The sequence below is a fragment of the Neofelis nebulosa genome, chromosome 9, assembly GCF_028018385.1.
Source record: "Neofelis nebulosa isolate mNeoNeb1 chromosome 9, mNeoNeb1.pri, whole genome shotgun sequence".
Classification (NCBI taxonomy): Eukaryota; Metazoa; Chordata; class Mammalia; order Carnivora; family Felidae; genus Neofelis; species Neofelis nebulosa.
Genome location: NC_080790.1, coordinates 36390376 through 36407828, shown reverse-complemented (window position 1 = coordinate 36407828; position 17453 = coordinate 36390376). Strand labels below are relative to the sequence as shown.

The 17453-nt window shown below is 47.9% G+C and overlaps 1 protein-coding gene and 1 long non-coding RNA gene across 3 annotated transcripts in view; one reads left to right on the top strand and one right to left on the bottom strand.

Moving 5' to 3' along the window:
• Positions 1–12210: 12210 nt before the first annotated feature.
• Positions 12211–15409, bottom strand: LOC131484727 (uncharacterized). The gene is made up of 2 exons (XR_009248411.1): positions 14950–15409; positions 12211–12376 (listed from the first exon to the last, which is right to left on the bottom strand). It is a non-coding gene; the product is annotated as an uncharacterized LOC131484727 (long non-coding RNA).
• Positions 15410–15537: 128 nt separating this feature from the next.
• Positions 15538–17453, top strand: part of BUB1 (BUB1 mitotic checkpoint serine/threonine kinase) — a 47758-nt gene continuing 45842 nt past the window's right edge. For both annotated transcript variants that reach the window (XM_058683251.1, XM_058683250.1), the window contains exon 1: positions 15538–15664. In XM_058683251.1, coding sequence (XP_058539234.1) covers positions 15639–15664 — 26 coding nt within the window. In that variant the 5' untranslated portion in view covers positions 15538–15638. The remainder of the gene's footprint in view (positions 15665–17453) is intronic.

The window sequence follows — 17453 nt, the reverse complement described above, 5'->3', positions numbered from 1 at the left end:
ACTCCAGAGCTTGGTTCTAAGAGTGGGCTTTTCAGACTGCCTGTGAAGGGGTGAGCTACCCAGCACAGGAGAAAGAGCCCACAATAGGACACACGTGCTGAGTTCTGGTTCTGACTGCCTGTCACTGAGTTCTCTCCATGGAACTTGAGCAGCACCCGCCCCTCTGTCCACTTCTCAGACCTGTCCCGGCATCAAATGACCTTGTGGACTTGAGCACCCCTTAGAACCAAGTACTGGGCCCCTGGGAGTCCGTCCCACCCCAGAGGCCCAGATATGCCCTGCGCAGGGCCAGTCCATCCCCGTGCCAATAAAAGTCCCTCTCTTCCAGGCAGACACCATCCACAGCCTAAGCTGTCTTGCCCGCTTCCTGCGCACCTGGTCGGGCGCACTCGGTGCACCCGTTGCGTACCCGGTGGCACAATGACCCTGGTCGCCGTCCACGCCCACCCCATCCCGGATTTTCTGCCTCTTCTCCCACCACCCGGAGTGGGACACGAAGGGTGGGCATTCATACAACTGAGGTCTAGAAGCCGCGCCGAACCTTCCAGCCGCGACTCTCAGGAAATCACCGCGCCTGCGGCGGCGGGCCCACCCCTTCACTCTCCGCGTAGGAGGGAGCCGGCAGGCGGAGGCCACCCTCCCTGCGGGCCTGTGAGGTCCGCGGCCGTCTACGGTGCCCGCACCTCTGCGGAGGAGAGCCCACCATCTGTACAGGGTAGGAGGGCGATGCCTCGTCCTGGCCCGGGGCACCCCGGACGGTGCCCCCGGGGACGCGCGGAGACCGAGGGCACACGGCCAGCCGGCCTGCGGCGGCACAGTACCTGTGGGCGGAAGAGCGGGCTGCCTCCCAGGAGTCTGCGGGGCTCGTTCTTGAGACTCCAAAACTCGCCGTCCAGGTAGCGGTGCAGGGACGAGTCCCCGAGCCCCGGGTCCGGAGCCGGCTCCATCGCGCCGCCCGGCCTCCGGCTTTGCCGCGGGAACCCTAGGGGCCGTCTGCCCTCCGCGCCTCCTCCTCCGAGATGCCGGCACGTGCAGCCCGGAGCGCACGCTCTCTTATCCGCGCCGCCCGGGGGCGGGCTCCTCCCTCCGCAGCTTCTTGTCCCCTGCCCCAGCCCCACCCCTTCCCAGCCGGCCTTCCCGGGACACTGCTCCCTGCGCACGAGGGACGAGCTGTCCAGAAAGTCGGGGCTCCTACGGTGGTCTCCTCTCGCCCTCCAGGAAGCTCAAAGTCCACCGCCTCACCCTGGGGCTTTAGCTTCTACCGCCCATGCCATTTCAAGTGTCCCCCCCGGTCTGGGGGTGCACCAGAAGCAAGTATTAGAACCCTAGAGAGGGAAACGGTCAGGTGGACGTGGGCACGGGAGTCCCGGCTGCTCAGAGCGCAGGCATTTTACTCAGCCGGCCTTGCGTGCCAGCCTCTTTGCCTGGCTCTCCGGGTCCGGTAAGGGTCTGGTCTACCTCTGGCCCCAACTCAGCTGCTGCTCGGCTAAAATTCCTGCCCCACCTCCCCAACCCCAAAACGGGACCTTTTATAGTGACCTCTAATATGACTGTAATCTGGGGGTAGCCAGCCTGCAGCCGGTGCGGTCCAGAGCAGCTGGGAGACGCAGGCAGAGCAAGACAACGGACAGGAACAGGGAATTCCTCTCCCAGGACCCTCCTCATGCGGTTGTGGGGCGTAGGAAAGGAGTTACAACCTAAGTGGCGATTTTTCATCCCTTTCCTCTGGATAACTCTCATCTTATTGATTCTTTTTTTATTTTTTTATTCTGAGAGACAGAGAGAAAGCACGTGCGAGAGGGGGAGGAGCAGAGAGAGAGAGAGAGAGAGAGAGAGAGAGAGAGACCCAAGCAGGCACCACGTGCAGAGTCCAACACTTAACCGACTGAGCCACTCTGGCGCCCCTATTCTTTTGAATACGAAGGAAATGTTAGCCCTTTCCTTCCAAAAATCACTCTGCAAGGGAGGGAACTGGTGGGGGTGCAGTGCAGCAGTTAGGAAGCTGTCTCCTGTCATTAGGTGAGCAGAGGTCATCTCTATCAGCTTCCTGTGGCCGTGTGGCAAATTACCACACACTGAGTGGCCGAAGACAACACAGATGTATCTTCTTAGAGTTCTGGAGGTCAGAAGTCAAAAATGGATCTCACAGGGCCGATCAAGGTCTTAGCAGAGCTTGACTCTGCTTCAGAGAAAAATCTCTTTCCTCATCTTTTCCAGCTTCTAGAAGCTACCTTCTTCATCCATTGGCTCCTATTCCCTTCCTTCCTCCATCTTCAAAGTGCATCACAAAAACCTCTGCTTCTACTGCTCATTCCCCTCTGATTTGACTTTCTTGCCTCCCTCTTACAAGGACGCTTGTGATTGCATTGAGCCCGCCCAAATAATCACATGAAGATAATCTCTATCTTATTTTTTTTAATGTTTATTTTTTTATTTTTGAGACAGAGAGAGACAGAGCATGAATGGGGGAGGGGCAGAGAGAGAGGGAGACACAGAATCGGAAGCAGGCTCCAGGCTCTGAGCCATCGGCCCAGAGCCCGACGCGGGGCTCGAGCTCACGAACCGTGAGATCGTGACCTGAGCTGAAGTCGGACGCTCAACTGACTGAGCCACCCAGGCGCCCCCAGATAATCTCTATCTTAAAATCAGACACTTAAAATCACACCTGTAGCATCCCTTTTCCCATGTGAGGTAGCATACAGGTTCTGAGGATTAGGACATGAATATCTTTGGCAGGCCTTTTTAAAACAATTTTTTTTAATTTTTTTTTTTTTCTTTTTCAGAGAGAGAGACAGAGAGAGTACAAGCAGGGGAGTGACAGAGAGAAAGGGAGGTACAGAATCTGAAGCAGGCTCCAAGCTCTGAGTTGTCAGCACGGACTCTGATGTGGGGCTCGAACTCATGAACCGTGAGATCATGACTTGAGCCAAAGTCGGCTGCTTAACCAACTGAGCCACCCAGGCTCCCTAAAACTTTTAAGTTTATTTATTTATTTTGAGAGAGAAAGTGTGAGCAGGGGAGGGGCAGAGAGAGAGGAAGAGAGAGAATCCAAGCAGTCTCTGTGCTGACACCGCAGACCCCGATGCAGTGCTCGATCCCACAAACCTCGAGATCATGACCTGAGCCGAGATCAAGAGTCGGACGCTTAACCAACTGAGCCACCCAGGTGCCCCTGGCGGGCCTGTATTCTGTCCAACACAACATCTGTGCAGCCCCAGGTGACAATACCCAAGCAAATGTGATGAAGAAGGGGCATTGTTTTTCTCATATAACGCGAGGGCTGGAAGTAGGAGAGTGCCCAGGGCTAGTTCTGTAGCTCTACTCAGGGACCGTGTTTTGTTTCCATCTTTCTGTTCTACTATCCTTTTTCAGTGTGTTATCTTTGTCTTTTTTTTTTTTTTTTAATTTATCTCATCTCATATCTTATCTCCTCCATCCATTGTTTGGATGTAGCAGCTCCAAACAACACATAGTGCCAAGCAGAAACTGGCGGGGGGTGAGGGGGGTTTCCTTCTATATCAGTCAGGATAGGATAGCAGTGAGAAACAACCCCCAAACCATTCCAGGTGTGCAGTGGTTGCAAACCACCCCCGAACGTTAGGGTTTATAAAGATAAGTGGGTATTTCTCACCCAAGCCACATGAGGGTTCTGTTCCACGGTCCCTCCTTCCAGATCCCAGCAGACACAACGGCCACCATTGTGTGACCACACAGGCTCTTAAAGCTTCCATCTCTCAAGGACACGTGTGACTTCCACTCACAATCCACCGGCCAAGGCAGTTCACTCTAACTGTATAGGAGAAGGAAGTAACATTCTGGCTGTACTCAGAAAGCCAACACCCCAAATAATCTGCAAGCAGCACTAATAACTACTAAATCTCCCTCTTTGCCCACTAGGGACTACTAAACCTAGCTAAACATTTGTCTCACTCTTCCTTCCACAGGCAAGCTATACTCTTCACTCCTTAAAAGAGGCAACCAAATTCCCATTCTGTCACAACATCAAGTCCAAGGCCAGTGGGGGATGCCCAGTGGCTCTCCCTCAAGTCAGGGTGTGGTTCCTCTTGAGTCAGAGATCTGTAAGCTAAAAACAAGTTACTAAGTGCATGTAGATTGAGTGAGGGGGTAAAAAAAAAACAACCACAACCTTTGTTGTTTGTTTGTTTTGGCTTAGTGTCGTAAGCCACTAAGATTTTTTGGAGCATTGTTTGCTACCCCACTACAATCTAGTCTAGCCTCAAAGCTACTGGAAGAACGTTGCTACTGAAATTAAAAAAAAAAAAAAAAAAAAAAAAATATATATATATATATATATATATATATATATATATATATATATATATTTGGTTGGTTAAGCATCTGACTTGATTTCAGCTCAGGTCATGATCTCAATATATATATATATATATATATATATATATATATATATATATTCACACACACATGCACACACACACACACACACACACTGACTTAGGGACTGGGAGGGGCAGTGAGGATGCTGTTAACCAAAGCTGAACAGAAGGAAGTTCATGTCACACACAAAGTGGCAAACGTTTGATAAAACCGTGCCCAACAGACAATATAGCCAACGACCTCATTGCTCCCGGAGGAGAAGATGCTAAAAAGACAATGTTAGCATTGCTTGCTGGCTGCTGTTGGCTGTGTTTGACTAGCTATAATAAGAAAGAGATGAACTTAGAAAGAACTGAGCAGTTTGCAAGCAGCGATGAAACGGAATAGAGAGTCCACAAATCCAGGGATGTTCAGAGTTGGAAAAGGCAATGGCTCTCCAAGTTCTATCAGTAAAAGATAAAACAGAAGTGTTTTGAGCAATAAAGGCCAATTAAAACTCGGGAAACTCTAGCCTTTAGCCTCTTGTGGCAAGAGTCTGACCTATACCCCTGTTAAGACTTCTGGATGGATTTTTGGGGTTCCCAGCAAGTCACCTATCACTCTGGGGCCTGTTGGACCAAGCAACCCCCATCTGAAGAATCGCTAGCATGGCATCAGAGTACGAGAGTAGGTCAAATTGCCCATGGGCTTGATAAGGCGCCCCAAAGTGATGAGCACCAATCTGTTCACACGGCACACCTGCTCCAGGGAACAGAAAAGAGTTACCCTCTCAGGTGCCCAAAGTGGGGAGAATCAACAGCACTTGGCAACCAGCCCTAAGGAATCTTTCAAGGAAACTGAATCTGGGAAGGAATTTGGCAGGGAAGGTTGTCAAAGAAATGACCCGGTAGAATTGCCCTTAGGCCTCCTGGTCTTAACTGGGCCCTAGGCCCGCTGTATTGTTTCCCATGGCTGCCTTAACAAATTACCATGAACTGGGTGGCCGAAAACAACAGATATTTTTTCTTATTCTTTCATGGTCCTGGAAGCCAGTAGTTGGAAATCAAGGTGTCAGCAATGTGCCCTGTTCCTTCTGAAGACTCCAAGAAAGAATCCTTCCTTGCCTCTTGCTAGATTCTGGTGGCTCCTGACAGTCCTTGGCGCACCTTGGCTTATAGCTGCCTCCACAGTCACATGACCTTCTTCCCTGAGTCTTCAAATCTCCCTCTCCTTATTGAGGACATCAGTTAGGACCGACCCTGATCCAGTATGACCTCATCTTAACTTGACTACATCTGCAAAGACCCTATTTCCATATAAGGTCACATTCTGAGGTTCCTGGTGGACACGAACTTTTGAGGAACACTATTCAACCCTGCGTCCCCATCCAAAACCAATCACTAAAAATATGATAAAGCAATGGAAGGAAATGACCACTATCAGTTCAAATAACTGTTTTTCACATTGGCTGCACATTAGAGTAACCTTGGGTTTTTAAAAATTGCTCAGTAGTACAGACGCACTAAATAAATAAATAAATCCAATTTCTAGAGGTAGAGCCTAGGCGTCTGTATTTTTAAACCCCTGCCCCAAAGGTGACTCTAATGTGAAGCCATTGGCTTAAGCCGGTGGTTCACAGCCTTGCTGCACAGCAGACCGTTACATGGTTAGGACAATTGGGAAAAATTAAACAAGATGGATGAAATAATATTATTGTATCATTGTTAATTTCCTGGTTTTGCTAATTGTACTGTAGATATATAAATGAATGTTCTTGTTTCTAAGCATGCACATTGGGGGCCCCTGGGTGGCTCGGTTGGTTAAGCATCTGACTCTTGATTTCAGCTCAGGTCATGATCTCACAGTTTGTGAGTTTTTGAGCTCTGTGTTAGGCTCTGCACTGATGGTGTGGAGCCTGCTTGGGATTCTCTCTCTCTCCCTCTCTCTCTCCCCCTTCCATGCTTGCACACTCTCTCTCAAAATAAATAAACTTTAAAAAAAGGAATGCAAATTGAAGTATTTAGGGGTAAAAGGGCAGCTTTCTCTAAATGTCAGGGAAAAAACTGTGTATATATTATATAAACACACATATGCATATATGTAGGTACTATACACACACACACACACACACACACACACACAAAGAGAGAGAGAGAGAGAGAGAAAGAGAGGAGGGAAAGGAGGGAGGGACGGAGAAGACATAAAATGTTGTCCCCCTAAAGTATGATACTAAGCAAAATAAGTCAGTCATGTATGATCTCACTCATGTGCAATTTAAGAAACAAAACAAATGATCAAAGGAAAAAGAGAGAGAGAGAGCGAGAAATCAAAAAACAGACTCTTAACTATAGAGAACAAATTGATGGTTTCCAGAGGGGAGGTGGGTGGAGGGATAAGGGAATAGGGAATGGGGATTAAAGAGCACATCAGGATGAAAAAAAAAATGGGGTCCCCTCGGACTGTCTAAAAGAACCAGGACTTTCTCAGTTATCGATAATAAAACCCAATTTGAACTCTCTTCGGCGAAATGGAAGTGCATCGGTTCACAAAATTTAAGGAAGGCTTGGACACCCTAACTGGGGAAGGGCAGGAGTGTGGCTGGTATCAGAAACAGCTGGGACCGGCTACTCCAAGTCCACCAGCGCTCTCTTCTCCTTCTTCCTCTTCCCCACCCCCCGCCTCCCCCTGCACAGCAGCCCACTCCTCAGGGCAGCTCTGAGTCTTTTATCAGGCAGCAGAAGGCTGGGGCAAGAGCCAGGGTCCCCACAGGTGGGCCTCAAGGGAAATGAAGGGAGCCAGCGGCACAGTCCTCGCAGAAAGATGCACTGGTCCACAGTGGACTGGGGATGGCATCTGGGGTTGTTTCCGGGGGCTACCCTATAGCCCTAGACCCTCCACGCAAGAGGGAGGCCATACACTGCTGCTGGGCGTACTCTGTGCTGCCCCCAGACCCTTGGCTCTTGTTTGAGAGGTGGGCCCTCGGCTAGAACATGTAAAGAGCATTCCCACATGCGGTGGCTCCTTGGATCTTGACGCGGCCGTGTCTCCTCTAGCTCCTTCTGCAGAGGAGGGACTGTCATGTTAGCTGACTGGCCCAAGGGCATGCTGCTCTCTGAAGCAGAGGACCCAGGGCTCTTAGATATACCCTATATCACACTACGCCAACAGGACTCCCCCCAGGGCCTCGATGAATTTTCTGGATGCCACTTTCATGGACACCTAGGGCAAGAACTTTACGATCCAGGGCTCAGGGTTCTGTGGTGAGGCACAGACTGTTCTCAGGGGACTTTAGTTTGTTTTGCAGAAATCATGGAACCACAAAGTGTCAGCACGGGGGGCACCCTGGATCTTGTCCAGACAGTCCTCTCTTTTTAGATGAGGACATTGCAGGGCATGGCTTCTAATGGAGGAGTCTGGCCACTTTGCTAGGGTTTGAGGAGGGAAATGAGGCAACTTGGGAAACTGATTTACAGTGTCCCCCATGCTTCCCAGTACTCCCCGGTCTGACGACTTTGGGAAATCCAGTAACAGTAATAGCTCAGATTTACCTGGCCCTTGCCTCCCCTGCCTATGCAGAACCATGGCCCCTCCCTCTTATCTTGCCAAGGTTTCTGGGAGCATTGAGGAATCTCTCCCATGTGACCAGGAGCAGCTGTGCCACCTCCCCCACGGGGCACTCTCTGACCCGACATGGAGCCCCAGGGTGGTGTGTGGAGAAGGGACCCAGGTGACATGGCTTCCCTTTATGTCATCACTTCGTGAACAGGGCCCTCAAGCATAGCCTGCAATGGGGAAACTGGCAGCTTATACTTCCTGCCTGTCTTGCCTCAGGAGCTAGACATGTGTCCAGGAGTAGGGAAGAGACAGATTCCAAAAATCACCACCACACTGTCCTCAGGAGTGCCCTCCCTTCTAAAGACCCATGGCTTCATTACAGACTCACCTCTGATGAGCCTGGCTCCTTTTTCCCCAGGATAAAGTCTGCAAACAGACTCGATGGGCTTACTGTAGGCTCCACCACCTTGCCGAGCACCGTGGCACATGCTGGGAACGCCCATGGCAGGCAGTCTGACATCAGGGGGCTCTGGGCTTGACTCCCATGGATCCTCACTTTTGGAAGCAATCAGGCTGTGAACTGTCATGGTGCCTTTCCCTGGCTCCCCAGAGCGAGACCAGCCAGTTTTGACGCCAGCTGGATTTAAAAAAAATTTTTTTTCAATGTTTATTTATTTTCGAGAGAGAGAGAGAGAGAGACAGAGCATGAGCAAGGGAGGGAGAGCAGAGAGAGACAGAGAGACACAGAATAGCTCCAGGCTCTGCCCCTGTCAGCACAGAGCCTGATGCGGGGCTCGAACTCACAAACCGCGAGATCATGACCCGAGCGGAAGTCGGATGCTTAACTGACTGAGCCACCCAGGCGCCCCGAGGCCAGCTGGATTTTTCATATCCCTCCTCCAAGAGACAAAGTCCTGGTCCAAGGCAGAGAGAGCTGCCCTATGTGAAGTACATGGATTCCCCACCCTGAGGATTTTCTCTGTGTGTTGCCATGCAAGGGATTGCCAGAGGTACTACGGATTAAAAAGCAAGTGAGGAACAATATGTAAATTCTGCCATCGTTTGTATAATAGGAGGAATGTGTATATTGTACATTTATATTTTCCAAAAGAAATAAGGATACACCAAAAGTTAATAACATGTTGTAGATGTTGCCTATAGGAGGTGGGAGGGAATAGAGATGGAAAGTAAACTTCTCTGAATACACCTTGTTTTATAATGTTGACTTTGGAATTTGGTAAATATTTACATAACTTTAAAACATTAAATCTAGGGGCGCCTGGGTGGCTCAGTCAGTTAAGTGTCCGACTCTTGATTTCAGCTCAGGTCACCATCTCATGGTTGGTGAGATAGAGTCCCGCCTCGGGCTCTGCACTGACAGCGTGGAGCCTGCTTGGAGTCTCTCTCTCCCTCTCTCTCTGCCCATCCTCCACTCACATACTCTTTCTCTCTCAAAATAAATAAATAACCATTAAAAGAAAACACTAAATCTAACAGGAAAAAAAAAGTCGCTAAAAATCAAAAGCAAACTGAAACAAACGTATGCAATTCCATTCCATTGTGGCATAACCACAGGAGAAAAATTATTTCAGTTAACCTTACATTCATTACTTTGACTGTATAGCCCACTAGGAAGATAGCCCAATAAAGGCAAAAGAACGACAGCTGAGCCTTGAACAACACAGGGGTTAGTGATGTAGTGCATCAACATGCAAAGGCAAAGGGACTGCAAAGATACAAGGATATAAGATGACAGTATGAGGGTGACTGTAGGGACAGTGACCGCAAAAGTAGCAGGCCAGACAGAAAGCCTTATATGATAGAAATACAACTTAGGTAAATGCTGCAAAGGCCGAGTAGCCTCTTAAGGTTGACGTGTGTCTGGTAACATTACCTTCCTCCTTAGCCCAGGCATTATTAATTCAGGGAGATTACATCCACAAACCCAAACCTAACATTCAAAGTCTCATGTTCTGGGACAGGCCTGGGTGGCTCAGTGGGTTAAGTGTCCGACTTCAGCTCAGGTCATGATCTCATGGCTCGTGGGTTCAAGCCCCACATTAGGCTCTGTGCTGACAACTCAGAGCCTGGAGCCTGCTTCGGATTCTGTGACTCCCTCTCTCTCTGCCCCTTCCCCCTCACGTTCTGTCTCTCTCACTCTCAAAAAATGAATAAACTTAAAAAAAAAAAGAAAAAAGAAAGTCTCATGTTCTTACAAGGATTCTATCTGCCCAGAAGCTGCACCATCCAGGAGACCAGTCCCTGATCCCTAAGTAACTCCAATGTTTTCCTTTTCCCTTTTTTTTTTAGGTTTATTTTTCAGAAAGAGAGAAAGAGAGAGAGAGAGCATGAGCACGAGCAGGGGAGGGGCAGAGAAGAGGGAAAGAGGAAATCCCAAGCAGGCTCTGCACTATCAGCACAGAGCCCAATGTGGGGGCTCAGACTCACCAACTGCGAGATCATGATCTGAGCAGAAATCAAGAGTCGGACGCTTAACCGACTGAGCCACCCAGGCACCCCTCTTTTCCCCTTTAAAAAAGGTTTCTCTTCATTGTTCATTTTGTATAAAAACTTGCCACTTTCTCACATGCCTCACCATGCTCTGCACTCTTGAGAATGGAGACCGGCTGCTTTATGAAGTGTTCAATAAAGGCCGGATGGTCTAAACTGTCTTCATTTTAACACCACATACGTGTGAAAATGGGGCATCTGGTAAACCAGGCGACAAGTAACTCATGGTATCACTTTCGTTTCCTCATGCCGTTCCTTTGTCTCCAAAAGGACAAGCTACGGGACCCAATTCAGACGGCGACACACGGACAAGAATTGTGTCAGTGCTCAGCTGCGTACACATCTATCAGGACTGTCTCTGAAACGGATGTTTTGAAGTCACCAAGTCTGAGCCTTGATTTAGCTCTTTTCTCTAGCTTGGGAAGTGTCCAGCTCTTTGAAGGGACGGAAGCAAACCCAGTCTGAGCAAGAATACCAACTGGTTACCAATTTCATGAGAGGACAGAATTGCTTTCCCGAAAGTGCAGATGTTATAAAATAACAGAGGCTATTGATGCTAATGAAATTCTGAGCTTATGCTCAAAGATGCAGATCACCCCATGGTATAATAAAAAATTTGTCTGGTCTCAACCTGGGTTCCTGGCAGATCCTCAGAAACGTTTGAAACTCCTAAGTGACAGGAATCTTCGTTATGTTAACGAGGTGACCCTTGATGGGTCTCTGGATAGCTTCAGGATGGGGGCTGGTCAGCAGAAAGATACACCAATTGATTAGAAATTTGGGGCTTTGAGTCACAGGTTATGAAGCCAGTCCTCCCGACCTCAGGAGAGAGGAGGGTGATTGGGAGATGGACTTCACCCATATGGCCAGTGATTTAATCAATCATTCTTACATAATGAAACTCCAGGCAAAACCCAGAACACTGAAGCTCCGTGGAGATTCCTCGTCGGTTAGCACATTGCTGTGCCACAAAAGTAATGTACCTGACTCTGGGGAGAGAGGGCATGGAAGGGCCATGTCCAGGACTTTCCCAGACCTCACCCTGTATGTATTTTATAATAAAACCGTAGGGATGCCTGGGTGCCCCTGACTGAGGCAAACTGGGTGGCTCAGTCAATTAAGTGTCCGACTTCGGCTCAGGTCATGATCTCATGGTTCACAAGTTCGAGCCCCGCATCAGGCTCTGTGCTGACAGCTCAGAGCCTGGAATCTGCTTTGGATTCTGTCTTTCCCTCTCTCTCTCTCTCTCTCTCTCTCTCTCTGACCTTCCCCAGCTCTCTCTCTCTCTCTCTCTCTCTCTCAGAAAAATCATAATAAAACTGTAATTGTAAGTTTCCTGAGTTCTGTCATTCTAGTGAATTATCAAGGTTATGGGAACCCCTGACTTTGTAGCCAATCAGTCAGAAGTGTGGGTGGCTGAGAACCTCTGGCACTTGAGGCTGGCATCAGAAGTAAAGGTAGTCTTATAGTCTTTTAAGGTTTCTGGATCCAATTCCAACATGGCAAGGGGGGGGGATCCTCTCCCCGCTCTTCCACCACAACACCAAACAATTTCCAGACACCAGCAGGGTATCAGAAAAGTCAACTTAATTCTTAACACTATCTGCCCAGATGTGACATGAGATTCCACAGGCTAAAGTTTCAGTCTTACAAGACTGTTTCCCACACCCACTTCAGATACCGGTCACAAGCCCTCGGTTGTTACCTGTGCTTCTAACTAACCAGCTACAGATTGGAGGTTCCAACCACCTCCTCCTTGGGTTTGATTAATTTGCTAGAGCAGCTCACAGAACTCAGGGAAACTCTTACTCACGTTTACCACTTTACTGAAGGTTATGATAAAGAATATGAACCAACAGGCGGACGAAGGGATACAGAGGGCAAGGTCCCAAACAAAGGAGCTTCTGTCCTCATGGAGCTTGGTGCCATTTGGCTGCACATGGAAGCAGTCTGGTTCCTGAAGTGTGGACATTCTCTGGGGAAAAAAAAAAAAAAAAAAGATCAGAAGCTGCCCTCTTGGATTTATATGGAGCCTTCATTACACAGTCATGATTGACTAAGTCTTTAGCCATTGGCTGATTTTAACCTTCAGCCCCTCCCCTCTCCTGAGGTTGGGGCTGATGGGTGATGGTGGGATGGACTGAAAGTTCAAACCCTCCAATCACATAGTTGATGGTGGAAACCAGCTCCCATCCTTAGGTGCTTTCCAAAAGCCACCTCATTAACAGAACAAAAGACACCCTTACTATCTTCCTCATTGTCTCAAGGAAATCACAAAGGTTTTGTGAACTGAAAGCTAGACACTGCAGAAGACCAAATATACATGAGAAATATATACATATTTGACCACAGAGGCATCTTCTGAAGTCACAACCCACTCTCAGAAAAAAAACACTTTCCAAGAAAGGGTTCTACAGCTCTCTTCCTAGGTATCAACTTTATTCTTAATATTCCACAGTCTCTTAAAACACTCAGGAGTTTGCTGTAACTATTCTAATTATAAATCTCCAATCTTATATGATGTTTCAGCAACACATCTAATACCACTACTCTAAGTTGCTCTAGATTCCCAGAGGAAGAAAGATATATGTGTATCTGTGACATGTTCATATGTCAGAGGCAAAACCTAGAGAAAAATAATCATTTTTTTTTCTAAACAGAGCACTAACTTTGATAGAATGTGACAACCCAAGAGTTCAGGAATTAAGTGGAAAACCTTATGAGGTTATAGGATAGCAGAAGCCAGAGAAACACAAAGACAAGGAGGCAGATTTCTTTTTTCATTTTACAGATCAGGAAACCGAGAGCCAGATTAAGAATGTGAGTCATTTGCCCATTTGCTGCACGTTGAGAAAGTTGGGGTTGGAGCTCATCCCCTGATGTGGCCCGGCATCCCTCCTCCAGTAAGCTTGGGGATTGTGATATTGAAATAACAAGTCACTGAAAACCCAAATACAAATACTTTACCTAGTGGCCTTCCTAAACATTTAGAGAATCTATTAGTCAACTTACATATTAGCAATTTAATGTTGAAATTATTAGGAAAGTTTTAAAGAAAGAGAAAGTTGTGTGTACTTTACACATAACCAGACTTGCTGCTCCCAAAAGGCCCAATTACTATCATGATCAAGTACAGACTCCTTAATCTAGCACTCAAAATTTAATATCACATTATCAGACTAGTCTTTCAAAAAGAATCTTCACTACTCTTAAATAGGAGTCTTCAAGGGTGATCTTTCAGTAACCCTGGTCTCCACTGAGAATGACCTCCTCCAGGATCGCCCCCAGTCCTGCCCCCTTTTGCCCCTCCTGCCCCTTTCCTTGGCTTTGGAGTTTGTCCCCACCTCACCTTCACCCCACCCCAACCAGGCCGTAGGCCACACCTGAGTGGGGGAAAAGACCCCTGACCATGTAGCCTGTGCTGTCCACGGACACCCCAGCCCTCCTTGGCTGGGCTATGGCTAATGTGGCAGTTTAGGGGGATTTGGGCAATTTGTGAGGCCCTCAGAGCTCGTTTATTCTTTGTAATAGAATCGCTCTGAGCAGATTGCCACTGTGGAAGGCAAAAGTCTAACCCAACAAAACCCTTAAACCTTGTGTGCAGATGTCATGAGAAACTTCCAAAGCCACTTATTTTAAAAATGCTACAAGGGGCGCCTGGGTGGCGCAGTCGGTTAAGCGTCCGACTTCAGCCAGGTCACGATCTCGCGGTCTGTGAGTTCGAGCCCCGCGTCAAGCTCTGGGCTGATGGCTCGGAGCCTGGAGCCTGTTTCTGATTCTGTGTCTCCCTCTCTCTCTGCCCCTCCCCGTTCATGCTCTGTCTCTCTCTGTCCCAAAAATAAATAAAAAACGTTGAAAAAAAAATTAAAAAAAAAAAATGCTACAATAGCAAAGGAGAGATCCACCCGGTTTCAAGGCCCAATTCAAGCTCCACCTTCCCTATGAAGTTTTATGAGACAGACAGGTCCATTTCCCCTCTCTCCTCTGGATCCCCTAGCAGATAATCTGAACACTAATATGGCACTTAATACACGTGTATGCCACCTTTAAATGGTTTTATATGACTGCATCTTCGTCTCCCAGACAAAGCCACAAGTTTTCTTAAGGATCTGCTGGAGTTAGACAAGGTTGCAATTGGGTATAAATCCAATGGCACCTGGTATATGATGGCTGCTCAATCAACATTTCCTAATTGATGACTGAGCCACTATCAGACGCCAACTGAAAAGCTGAATGAGTGCAACATCTGTTAATTCCTGTGACGGTTAGCAGAACCTAACATTGGTCTAAAGACCCTAGAGTGAGCACCCTCTGCGTTTTAAGCGCCACAAATCGGATTCTTGTGCACACTCAAGTTGGTCAAAACCATGGAAGGAATTCTGGACGGTGAAAGCATCAGGATTTCCAAAAGCTGCTATTTTTTCTTAAAGGTATTTAACTTAAGGGCCCTCAGAGAACAAACACCCGCAGAGCTTCTGTGAAAGGAAGGTAATCACATCAATAGCTCTCTATATTTTACTGGCATTGTCAAGTGGCTTTTGAAACAACCTGGAGAGGTAGAATGGGAAGTAATATGCATCAGCGTATTACGTATTTCTTCTTAGACATCTGGACTCCTTTACAAAGAGGTCTCTTCATTTATAATTCCCGAGAACTTGAGTCTCCGGAGCTCCTAGTTCCACAGATGTTGAAAGTTTCCTGGTTGGCGTTCTATAATCTATCCAAACTCTTCCGTTCTTATTATAATTACCATTTGGATGTAGGTACAGCCCGCAGAACCTAGCCCTCCCACGCTCTGGGGCACCCCATATTGCTTTTCAGATCAGTTAAATCAAACCCAGAGGACTGCAAGGGTACTAACCCATCACCTTCATATGCCACATATAAAAACAGCCCTGAAGTGCCTACCGACGCGCCCTCACATTGCAGTTACTAAGCCAAAATCCTAGGGCTGCGCGGCACCACAAAACTCAAACCGCACTCAGCGGGCTCGGCGGTTTCGGTTCAACCCGGAAGAGGGGGGAAGTGGAAGGAACAGGCGGCGTGCGGTAGGGAGGCGGGACAAATGTCTCCCGGCAACGGCCCCGGCGATTGGCCATCCTTCTGCAGCCTAGGCCAATGGCCAGACGCCTTGCAAACGCTTGTCGCTCCGAGTGCGGCTGCGCGGGAGATTCAAATCGTCGGCGGTTCCTCGCTGGGGGAGCGGCTGTGCTGCTGCTGGTCCGCGTCCTCTAGACATGGATAGCCCGGAAAATGTTTTTCAGTAAGTGTCGGTCTGGTGGCATGGGAGCGAGGTGGGGGCGCAGTCCCCGGCTGCGGGCCAAGGAGGGGGCTGCGGAACCTAGGATTCGGTGTCTGCAGGTCCTCGGCCCGGAGACCGCAGTCCTGCCTCCTTTTGCCCCTCCCGCCCCTTTCCTGGGCTGTAGTTTGTCACCTCCCCGCCCTCACTCCCACCCAGCTAGGCTGTGGGCCACTCGTGGTCGTGGAAAGGACCCTGGGGGGTGTAGCTGGAGGTGCCCGCTGAGACCCCGGTCCCTGTCCTCCGAACTGCGGCCACGGCGGCACTTTAGGGGGGATTTGGCCAGCTCGGGAGACCCTCGGAGTTCTCGGTGACTGTTCTCCGAGTTCTCGGGGACCGCTCTGGGCAGATGGCCGCGGTGGGAGAAAAAAGTCTGACCCAACGAAAACCCTAACGCTTGCGTGTAGGTTTCATGAGCTTTCAAAGCCACCTAATTTAAAACATTCTACAGCAGGGGAAGAACTTAAAATAACTCTTACCCATAATCCCACAATCAGTTTAAAAAAGTCTTTGAATAACGTGAACTTAAAAAAAAAAAAAAAAAGCTGTGCTTGTCATTTATGTCAAACAGCTAACCCTTTTTGTTAATCCCCCCACCTTTGCTTTATGACTTTAGGTGATTTATCTACATTGTTTCAAAAGCATTTTAAAACAGTCAAGTCCTATGTGACAGGAAGTAAAACTGGTTAGTTTTATCAGCCCTAGGATAATTTACTCTTGGGGATCAGAAGGCCCAGACCATTAAGTAAAACCAGGACAGAAATCTACTTTAAGACGTTTTCTTCAGCCTTCAACCTAGCCAGCAAGCTCTTTCACTTCCAGAAGCTTGTTTCCCCCATTTTAAAAGGGAGATCGGGTATTTCTGACCTTATTTTGGCTTTGCAAAGACCAATTTGCTCCAGCAAACTGGATGTTTTTAGTATTAATTTACAGTGTATTTTAGGTCATTTTACTAGGGAAATGTGGTTGGTATTGGAATGTGAAATGTTTGTTTGGAGCAGGCTATTATTAACATATATTTTGGGAGAAATGTGCTCACCTAGGAGGCGTGAGAAGGAGATTAAAACTTAGAAGTAATTTTTAATTTTTAAAAATAAGCAATACATTTATTTTTTTAAAAATATTTAGCAGGGCACCTGGGTGGGCCAGTTGGTTAAGCCCGATTCTTGGTGTATCTTAATGATAAAAAGGAGGTATGTGAAACTGAAGGGAAGAACATTCTAGGCAAAGGGAACAACAAGTGCAAAGAAGAGAAGCCTGTCTCCCTCAGGGAACAAAAATACTTTTATAGGGGCGCCTGGGTGGCTCAGTCGGTTAAGCATCCGGCTCTTGACCAAGGCTCAAGTCTTCATCTCACGGTTTCATGGGTTCGAGCCCCGCGTCGGGCTCAGCACTGACAGTGCAGAGCCTGCTTGGTATTCTGTGTCTTCCTCTCTCTCTGCCCCTTCCCCACTTGAGCTGTCTCTTTCTCAAAATAAACAAATAAACAAAACAAGACAAAAAAAGATTTAGAAAAGTATTCATTGAGATGTGTTATACCCGTCTACTCTCCCACCCCCATATGTAACCATTTTCCTATTTTTCAATGTTTCTTGGTGCAGATACATTTAAATTATAATATTACATTAGTGTATATGTATATGCATATGTGTATGTGGGTGGGTGTGTATGTATATGCATGTACATTTCCAGTCTTGATTTCACATAAAATGTAGCAGACCATGTATACCCTCCTTTTTTTTAACAATATCCT